The sequence below is a fragment of the Poecilia latipinna genome, unplaced genomic scaffold (genome assembly GCF_001443285.1).
Source record: "Poecilia latipinna isolate Pla-1442-1.1 unplaced genomic scaffold, P_latipinna-1.0 Scaffold2622, whole genome shotgun sequence".
NCBI classification, from domain to species: Eukaryota; Metazoa; Chordata; class Actinopteri; order Cyprinodontiformes; family Poeciliidae; genus Poecilia; species Poecilia latipinna.
Window position 1 is genome coordinate 4,218 of NW_015115238.1, and position 10,799 is coordinate 15,016.

The 10,799-nt window shown below is 37.3% G+C and overlaps 1 protein-coding gene and 1 long non-coding RNA gene across 2 annotated transcripts in view; both read right to left on the reverse strand.

Annotated features, from left to right (window-relative positions):
- Positions 1 to 1,189: 1,189 nt before the first annotated feature.
- On the reverse strand, positions 1,190 to 2,263 carry LOC106938539 (uncharacterized). Its single transcript, XR_001422644.1, has 2 exons — positions 1,979 to 2,263; positions 1,190 to 1,939 (listed from the first exon to the last, which is right to left on the reverse strand). It is a non-coding gene; the product is annotated as an uncharacterized LOC106938539 (long non-coding RNA).
- Positions 2,264 to 2,705: 442 nt separating this feature from the next.
- e2f1 (E2F transcription factor 1) overlaps positions 2,706 to 10,799 on the reverse strand; it is a 17,366-nt gene continuing 9,272 nt past the window's right edge. Inside the window, exons 4-8 of the mRNA XM_015020634.1 lie at positions 9,684 to 9,903; positions 9,464 to 9,616; positions 8,750 to 8,864; positions 8,265 to 8,553; positions 2,706 to 7,415 (exon numbers count right to left, since the gene is read on the reverse strand). Of these exons, the coding sequence (XP_014876120.1) occupies positions 7,174 to 7,415; positions 8,265 to 8,553; positions 8,750 to 8,864; positions 9,464 to 9,616; positions 9,684 to 9,903 (1,019 nt within the window). The 3' untranslated portion in view covers positions 2,706 to 7,173. The remainder of the gene's footprint in view (positions 7,416 to 8,264; positions 8,554 to 8,749; positions 8,865 to 9,463; positions 9,617 to 9,683; positions 9,904 to 10,799) is intronic.

Consider the following 10,799-nt stretch of genomic DNA (forward strand, 5'->3'; position numbering starts at 1 on the left):
AGTACATCAATCAGAGTATGCTAAAGTATGTTAAAATTTAGTATACTAAAGTATTTTTTTTTTTTTTACTGCGGCCGTCATCGGTACATGATGTAATTCACCAGATATTTGTATTTGAAAAGACTGCAATTATTTTTTGTTGGTATAAACACAATAATGTGCTTAATAATCATTTTGATGATCTGAACTTATATACAGATTCATGTTAGTCACCGACATGACAAAGGCAGCGATGTAATGTAGCTTGGTGTGTGAGAGTCAATGTACATTTATAATTTATATAATCTAGATTAATCTTCCAAGCAGATTATTGGCTTATTTTTGTTTTCTAAAACCATTAATGCTAAAAGATTTAACCTTCATTTACTATAGCCACGCTTATAAAATGAAAAATATTAAGTTACAAGAATACAGTCATAAGTATTGTAAAAAATAATGTTATATTGCAAGAAAAAAGTTGTATTACAATAAAGTCACAGCATTACGAAAATACATTTATACTAAATAAAGTAAAAAAAAAGAGAGATTGAAGTTGTAGTGTTATGAGAACAGTCATATTATGACTTCATTCTCCAAATATTGACTTTGTCACATTATTCACTTTCTCATTATTTCAACTCATACAAGTTTATTCTTGTAAATTGATCATTTTATTATTTTTTCTCAGTATAACCCTGATCCTCTGTCATAGAATCCCAATTATTGACTACACAAAAAGTTAATTGTCAGATCAATCAAAATTCACAGCTGGACCAAAAGGTCTCTTTTTAAATGTTTTTATTTGCTGCCTTTTAATACTTTTTGGTGGTTCATAATCATTTAGAGCTTGAATGCAAACAAATTTCATCTTACAAATGTATTAAATTTCCCAGCATAAAACATGAATTAACACAAATAAAAACTATGGAAAGTGATAAAGAGAAGCACAAATTAAAAAACAAAATGTGACAAATCACTGAAAAATCTTACTGAATTTGATAGGAACAGTATCTAGTTTAAGCAACAAAAAAAAAGAAAAAAAAATCTAATTTTGATGGATTTTCTTAAAGTGTTGATAGAACAAGATTTATATTACATTAAAACTTACTGTTTTAAATAAGAAAAGTAGCAGAAAAACAGTAACACTGCTTGGGATTTTGAGAAGTCGTCTAGAAGAAACGGTGAAAAAAGGAGTCAGTGAGTCACTTTATGCTTTTTAACATGGTCCTTTTTGACAAAAACATATTTTTAGATCTCATAACAAGATGAAAAATTCACCTCATTATAACCAGAAGGTTTCTGATTTAACAAGTTTTGAGTTTCTCATTTTCTCAATATAACAAGATTGCTCCTGAATTTACAATTATTTATAATTTCTAAGCAATTTCCATATTGAAAATAAAGTTTGTGTTTTATTACAATATTACCAGTTGCAAATGAATAATAAATTAATGCAAACTGAGCAGAACTGTGTAAGTTGGTGCAAACAGAGATGGTGCAAACAGGTCGGATCAAAATAGTCAACTTTAATTTGTGTCAAAAACATTGACAGGGACAATTTGATACAAAAGGACACTGAAACTAATCTGTAACTCTGTAACTCTGTAAACGTGCACACACGCACAAACGCAGCATTGTGTATGCTGTTGCATGAGTCTGGTTCTCATAACACAGCAACATTTATTAGCACAGTGACTGAAATAATAATAGTTCTTTTGTTCTCATTTATATCCCAAACTGACTTTGCCAGAAAATAAAAAATCTAATTTTAGCACATAGTGTTATAAAAATCAGATTGAATGTCCTATTTCCCGAATAATCCGTCACATCCCTGACCCGTTATATTTTTAAAAAGCCATTTATAATTGTTCTCACATTATGCAAGCCACTGATTTCTACAACTACAACACAATTGATTTTTAAAAAAAGTTTAAAAGGTGCAAACTTTATCGAAAACCACCTGCACACCACACGTTCTTTCACCATAACACAAACGCACAACAATCACTTTACCTCACCAAGGCACTGCCTTCATCCTGCAGAGAAAAACACACAAATCACAGAGGGGCAGCGCCGCCAACTCTACTGTTCAGCTGTCGCTCGGAGTATAAGGTCAAACAAAATCCTAATAGTTCAGTGATTCTTGAGAAGAGGGACAAAATGGGTTTCAATTTTCTCCCCCCAAAAATGTAACTATTCCTCAAGCTTATGTATTCAAATATGACAAAAAATGTTTTGGAAATGTAAAGATGGTAAGGTGCAGGCTCCCAGTTGGAACATTTTTTTGAAAATTTAATTTTTAATGAACCTGACCCAGAACTTTGTCAGCACCATCTGACAAAAACAAATATAACATTTATTTTATATTTATTTTTTATAAATAAATATAAAATATTTATTTATAAATTTATTTATAAATTTTTTGCTATGGGCAGGCCCCAATTAAGATATAAAGAGACCGCTTATTGGGTGTAGAACAGCAAGTTCCTGCCATGCATAGGCAGGCCCCAATAACATAAGCCTACCAGAGCGGCCTAGCCATTTTTTTTATCATCATATACAACATGGTATTGGCATCCGATGGCATCCGATGTATACAAATCTAAAGAACCTGAAGAAGCCAACCCAGGCTGCTGGCTAGCCCTCTTAGCAAAGGAAGAGAAAGGAAGAGGTCATGGGGTCCTCAGAAGTTCTGATGCCCCCTCAATAATGTCTGATTATTTAAAATTATTTTTATGTCTGACGGTGTTGACAAAAACTTGGGACAAATTTCAATTGAGTTGCAAAATATATAAAAATGATTTTTAATTCAATTTATTGATACTTTTATAATTATTTATTTGAATACTTATACTTGAGATATATTATCTTAGTATCATTCCTTTATTTGTTTTAAACTATTATAATGTATCGAGTTCTGCTCCAGGACAAGGGATTATACAGACACCATCCACCTACTACAATGTTTAAAATGAAAAGTATTCAGCAAACACCAGGAAAACATACATTGTTCTGCTCACGTGGTCTAGGTTAGTTTAGTCAAATATTTTGAAAAAAAAAATAAATAAATAAATAAAAATAATACATTTTGTGCATATTTTATTCAAATTTTGTGCTTTATCCATAAGACCTGTTCTGTCCTTCTTCTCAAGAATCACTGAGTTACATGTTATAAACTGGATTTTAAGATAAAATATGAGATTAGTTATAAAAATTTTACACTTTAAAAGAAGTTTGAAGCATGAAACTGAAAAAATGGCTCATTTCAGATTAGAAATTCTACTTGTGACAAATATTTTTGTTTCAAACCAATTTTACAATTCAAGCACGAAATAATAAACGTCTATCAATAAAGGAAAAAAAAACTTTCCATCTTTTTAAAGTTATTTTTACCTTATTTAGGAGTTATTAACTAATCAAATGTGGAGAAATACAGTATGTATTTAAATAGGACAGGAAAAAAACATTAAGTTATAAATATGCACAAAACAAGGTTAAGATTTACAAAAATGTCACAATTCGGGGGATAATATTTGAAATAAAGTCTCTACCAGCCAGACAGAATGAAATTTACCTGTATCTTTATCCCTCCTAAACCCTTTTCCAGAACAAAAAATAAATATAAACATAAACACCCACACACATCAAAGTCCAATGCTTACGAAAGCAAAAAAAATTCAAATAAAATGGTTAGCTTACATAATTTAAGACAAAGACTTTACATGTACAACATTGCATGAGAAACATCTGATATATGGAGAAAATGCCTTATTGCTGATCTAAACTGAAAGCGGACAGTTTCTCCAAGCTTTGTAATCAAATATGAAGATGCAGGTTGATGCAATTGAAGCAGAAAAAAACATGAATGAAGGGTTTCAGTCAAGATGAAGATGACTGACTCCCTTCTACCTGATAGGTAACTGATTTAAGGCATGAGCAATACTGAGGCGATCTGAAGTGCATTTGCTGAAAAACAACAGGACATCCTTGTTTCTGCTTTCCTTTTTCCCCAAATCTAAAACTTCTACCTAATCTTTCCTAACACCTGCAACAACTCAGTGTGATCCGCAGCCCACTGTGTAAGCTTTGAGATTGAGATTAAAGCTCCATGTCTTCCAGCACGTGAACGTCTAACATCTGAATCTTCTGCTAGACATGTAAAGGAAAATAAAACACACCAGAACCTACACAAAGCCCTTCTAGAAACACACCTGTTCACATGTTTGAGTTAAGACTTCACTCTGATCCAAACACCTGCGACTGCGGCTGAACGCCGTGAGGACTGAGTAAGTCTGATCAGGATTAACTTCTTCTCAAAGCCGCAGCAGTCTGCACACATGGAAACAAACTTCTTGGCATTGCTGGTAAAAAAAAAAAAAACAAAACAAAAAAACAATTTACTTAAATCTTTTATTGCAGCAGCATAATCTCATCTAAAAAAATTAAGTACCCTACCTTTAAATTCAGAGAATTTATTATGTAGAGGAAAAAGTCGCTGTTTTAACATAATCTACAGAGGCATAATTGTTTTGAATTTATACATTCCCATTATGTTTTGACACTAGTATGTCCCACAGTGAGAAGGATGGTCAAAAAGGGTAAAGCTCACTGTTCAGACAACAGGGGCAAAATCTGGCATCTCCAAGTTGCCATAACAACCATTATATGCCATTTAACCAGCTGTTTGGGAGAAATGTCCTACCGTGACAAGAGATATGAAGTTTGCTAAAATTCTACTTGAATTTAATCTGGAATCATTTGGTTTGGTCTGATGAGACTGAAATCTCTTTCAAATCATAGTTCAATAAACAAGCGACCCTGACAAACTTGTTATTCACTCCTTCGTCTTCACTTTTGACCTGATACAAAACGTCAACGCTGACCCCACGATAGCATTCTACCGCTTACAGTTCATTGTGGTTTGTTGCTACCTCCTGAAGTGCAAACAAGAATAATATCAGTGGGTTGGTAAACAGTTGATCATAAGGCGTAAAAATATTTAGAAATCATAAAATGAGATAATCTCAAAAGCAAAAATAATCCAAACATTTAGCTGGGCGGAGGGGAAGCACCAGTAGCTGTGTTTCCATTTTAAATGTGAGTAAAACTTTGTTGGTATTCCGCTAATGTCAAAAAAACACAATTTTGCAATTGCAGTGCTTTCATTAAATAAAAAATGGAATTAAAAATCACTCATGAACAATAATTCATGCGCCATCACCCTCCAACTGCTTCCTTCTTCGTGGTTTGCGCCAGTGGCAGCATCCGGTCAAGGATCATTTGAGGATGAAATAGTGTTTCTGTTGCAGTTTTGCAAATTAAACCAAATTTTATACGGCCAAAAACCCTAGCGCCATCCTAGCACCAAAACATTTGATTAAAAAAAAAAATGCTTTTACAAAATTGGAAATTGCACATTTATTTTCTAGATGTCAAATTGTGCAATATGGTAAATTTTAAGCGTAGCTAGAGATTTGTGTCCTAATTGCCACATTTACAACCTTAGTCATATTGTTGTGAGAGTTCTGACTACAGCTACTTCCAACAATGTTCAGAAGCTTTTTGGATGAAGCTTTATGGATGAGAGGTGAAACAGCAGAAGAAGACCAGTTGCCTTCTGCTTTGTCAGTGATGACTGGAAATCTACACCAACATATCATCTCAAAGGAGCAAAGGATGGCGCTTTTCCACAAGAAAGAAAAATCTAGTAGAGTCTGTGATGCTGTGTGCCTGACAATATGGACATAGAGTAAAAAACAGAGCATTAAGAATAATAAAGAACTGATGGACTCGCAGTGAAAGGAAAATCAGTCAGAATCTGATAACCCCAAACATCAGATCCAATCAACATGGGAATGGTTCACCAGACACAATATCAGCCTTTTCAATGGCCAGACCTCAATCTGTTAGAAAACCCGTGGGCTAATGCTGCATTACAGATGCACTAAAAACTGGAAAATTCTGTCTTCCCAGTCAGAAAAAACAGCCCCGATTGCCCTCTGAAATTGGATTTCCCACTGGGGAAACTGAGCAACTACGACTGCCCTTAGTTATAACTTGTAGGGTGGACTTTGCATTTCAATATGGCCACTCCTCACATCTACAGTAGTGAGATGTGAGGGAAACATGTTTACAGAACACAGGTGGAAGAATGCATCTTAAATCAGTGTTACATGTAGAGCCTGGAATGATGTGATGAAGAAATTTAAAGTGGTGTTTGTGGAAAGTAAAGCTTAAAATGTTTGTCAGAGCTAATGCAATGGATGGGTGTCGCCATGTTGAAATTCACACTTCTTAACTAGAATGCAATTATTTCTTAACAAAATAAAGATCTTGTTTTTCTAAACTTTTCAGTTTTGAGATTATGCCACAAGAATAAATGATGGGTTTATTTTGGGTCTATTTGAACTTCTTTTTACCAGGATGCTAAGAAATTCCTCCTCATCTGTCACCACTTGGTTTCCCCACACACCGACACCGTTTCTCCTCTAGAGAAGTCCTCAAAACTGGTCAATTCTAAGAAAGCTGATTCTTACAATGTAATCAGAGAAGAGTACTTCAGGAAGAGTGGATAAAAAATCCCGTCGGGGGCTCTGACTTTAAAAACATCTCGTAGATACATCATGATCTAGTTTTACAGGATTCCAGTGTTTGGAGAATCTTCCAACGTTGTAATTACTTTGTGCTTTTCTGCTGATTCTCATTCTGAAAATCTCCAGGATGCTTTCTAGGCCGTCAATCTTCCCTTGACAGTCAAAGCTCCTCAACCTGAAGGCCTTTCAGAGAAACACTGAGGCAATCTCAAACATCTGGAATCAGTGTTCACAGGAACCGATCCTAGACGTCATGTTGCTGCACATGCAAACTCCAATCCCCCTCTGCCCAATGTCTACTTGGATAATACATCCAAAACCAACAACGTGGTACAAAATATCAGAATAAACTTATATAAATAATTTAAATAGCCATACTAAAGCTGAAATCCTGGTCAAAATTTAAAAAAATAGCCACAGAGAAGTGCTCACATTGGTATGTACAATTAAGGGCAAATTTAAAATTACATAACTAGGCAATTTCCCAGAGCCCAAAGGGAAGGAAAACTAAGATTGGACTGTGAAATATTGGTTCACAGCTCTCCTTCAGCAGAAAGGTAAAGTCCTACATTGGGAACGATTTAAGTTGACTTTTCTCCGTCTACCCGTCACCCAAAACGTGCGACAAGTCCTCAAAGTCACAGTCGAACAGTTCGCTGATTCCTTCATGGTCCTCCAGTCCAAAGTGGTAGTCGTGTCTATAGGGAGGGGAGAGGTTGATGAAACTGTCCAACGGGAGAGGAAGGCCTTCTCCGTTCAGTAGGTCCGAGGACGAGAGAGGCGACAGGTCGAAGTGGCTGATGTCCCCCAGGCTGGAGAACAGGTCTCCCCCCAGGAGAGATTCTGTTGACGAAAGCGAGAGGTGTGAAAAAAAAAAAAAAAAAAAAAAAAAAAATGGCGCGGGAACGCAGCCAACCACAAAAGATGCTAGAGTTTTGTTTAAGCACTGTGGTGAAACCGGTCGTTCCTGCTGAGAGATTGATCAACTTCTGAGATAACCAAACATGTCAACAGTAAAAAAAAAAAGAACGAAAAAAATCCTGTCAAACATGCGATGTAGGCACTGGAATTTAGTCTGTCTTTACACTTATCTAGTTAATTACTGGAGCAACATTTCAGCAGACGATAGCTAAAACCAATGAAAAACAGGGTTTCCCATGCTCTTTTTATATGTGATTTCTGATCTATTTAGGCCCAACAGAACACCTTATAATTTTATTTTTGTTTTTTATTTTCAATTTTACAGCATTTCCACTGTGGTGGACAACAAGATGATTTACTTCTGTCATTACGACCTGAAAGAGACATGAAAAACGAATAGGAACTGATGTTAACTTAAATATGCATTCAGTTTGATTAAAAACAAATTTAGTTGAAAGGAACCTTATTGCGGTCATGTGGTTATGGTACGTTCATATTTTCACACACCATTCATTCACCCCGCCCCGCCCCGCAGTAACCCTCTGTGTGTGTGTGTGCTGCTACTCACTAACCAAACACCTGATTCTCTGGGTAAACTCTGCAGTACATGTGGCTTTTCCCCCTTGCAAAGCACAAATCGCTGCTCGTCTTAATTTGATTTGATTGTTTCATCACTCTTATACAGTTTCCTCTCCTGAGATCAGCCATGTTGGCATCGTTATTGGTCTTTATCTTTTTGTGTGTGAGAAACATCTGAGTGTGAACTCTCACCTGCATCCCCACCCAGCACCAGCGGCGAAGCCTCCTGCTGGGAGGCCGCCGTTACCGTGGATGAGGTGGACGCTGGAGAAGACACACCCACGTCCAGCGCCGCTGCTCCGGTTCGGGTCAGCAGTGGCAGTTGCTCGGCGGGTGGCGTGGGGGATGGGGCGTGGGGGGGGTCGGAGTTGCTTTGAGAAGGGCTGCCACCCATCACGGGGCTGCACACGCCTGAGCTGTCCTCTGGACAGAGGAAGACGTCTATGGGACCCTGCGTGCTCCTGAGCGACACCTGGTAGCCCTGAGAGAGACGGACAACATGAAGGAGCGCCGCTCAGTCAGGAGGAACTCACACACTGCAGCTCCATTACAAACATGTCCAAACTTTGTCAATATTCCAATATTTCATTAAGCGAATTTATGCTCAAAATGTCAAACTGTGGACTTATAGGGTGAATGGAAACGCAGCTACTGAGGCGGGTTTCCTCTGCCCTCACCTCGTTGGGCTCTGTGACTTGCATCTGAGTCTCTGGAGGAGCTCTGACCACCATGACCAGCTGGTCTGGGGAGTCGAATGACTGCCGCAGGTCCTGACAGCGCACGTAGCCCAGCCTGCTGGACGCAGCTGTTAAAGAGCTAACACTGCTGTTTGCAGGTTGCAATGTTCCAATGTTGTTTTCTGATTGTTGCAGTCTTAAATGACTAAAGCTTTTAGTCATTTACACCACATGGTTGTACAAAAATTTTTTGAAATTGTTGCATACGACCAGAATAAAGACGGGATTTTAACATCATATTTAAATTGCAAATTACATTTCCAAGTTCCTTCTTCTACTTTATGCAAATAAAATCACCTCCTGTGTTGTCCCAGTGCAAAAGAAGAACTCCATATTGGTCATTCAAGTTAACATAAACTGTATAAGCAAACCATACAGAACATCTCAAAAGAAAAAAAGGCATATGTTACTGTTTATCATTATGCATGCTTTGTCTTTCAAGAGATGCCTTTATCGTAATTAGTTGAAAATCGTCTCAAAATAACAATATTATTATTTATCTCAATAATTTCTGGAACTATCTATTGTCCAGCTAAATGTGTTGTTGTGACAGGCCTAAGTATGAATATTTCTGCAGGTGTACAGCCATCCAACCAACTGATGAATCAAACCCGGTCACTCAGACAGCATTCACTAGAAGGAGTAAAAGGATATTTCTTGTTCTGTGGTTCCTCGGTGAGCAGCCGCAGCTGCAGAGTGCATTTAGAGATGAGTTCATCCAGCTGCTCCTCGGCCTCAGTCAGGTCACACACCTCCCTCTGCAGCTCCTTGTGCCGGGACACCAGGCTGGTATCGATGCGGTTGCCGCTGAAGAACAACAGTTGGGTTAAAACTCAGAAGTTACCCCGGCAGTCTGGTTTGCTCTCACACTCACAGCCACTGGATGTTGTTCTTGGACTTCTTGGAGATGAGCTGGATTCCCTCCAGGACATTAGTGATGTCATAGATGCGTCTCTTCTGGACATCCAGGACCTGGGAGGCCCAGTTCAGGTCCACCACGCCGTCGGCTGACTGCGACAGCAGGTTCAGGAAGCGCTTGGTGGTCAGGTTTAGGGATGTGTCGTATCGGGACTTCTCCGTCGAGCTTCGAGGAACTTTGCAGAAAACAAAGAATGTCTGAGTTTACATTTCCTGAAGAATTCAAATTCATTCAAAAAACAAGTCAAAGGGAAATTAAACGTTGCAGCAACTCATATTCATTTAAGATTCTGATAGTGATGGCTGTGGGCAGAAAGGATCTCTTGTAGCAGTCTGTGTTACAGATAATTTGAAAAAGGCTCTGACTTTTCTATGAAGAGGGAAGTCTGATGAAGAGGATGCTCAGGATTAACAGAGGCTCCTGGTTTATTTAATGTTCTGCAAACTGAACCTCCATTATAGGGCTCCTGCTCTCGAGTTCAACATTTTGCAAAATCTTCTTCCATAGTACTGCACCCCATTTCATCTGGTACATTACAACTTCAAACATTTGCCTGTTTAATTATTAAGCACAAAGTAGGACACAACTATGATGTGGAAGGAATATTTGGCTTCATTGTTCTGACATCACTAATAAAATCCAGGGCAATGGATTGTCTACAGAAGTCATGTAATTACCAATAACATCATATTTGTGAGTAGTTTCATCTCAGTATAAATCCAGTTGTTCTGTGAAGGCCTCTGAAGAAACATTAGTGATTAAACAACAAGATGAAGATTAAGGATGTTTTCACATCTGATAGTCCAGAAGACTCGGTTTGATTTGGAACCAAAATTATAACATTTGTTCCATTTTCAGCTGCTGTGTCAAATAAACCAAAGTGTTTGAAAACCTGTTCCTCGTCAGTCCTGTGGGAGTGCTGCACCAAGAATCGCTGAAGGAAATGACATGAAAGCCTCCAAAGAAGAAACTGAGAACAACTTCCTTCTTTACAAAATGTAAAAAAAAAAAAAAAAAAAAAAAAAGGAAAAACACAAATTTTTATCTTTCACAAATTTTTTTTTTTTTTGT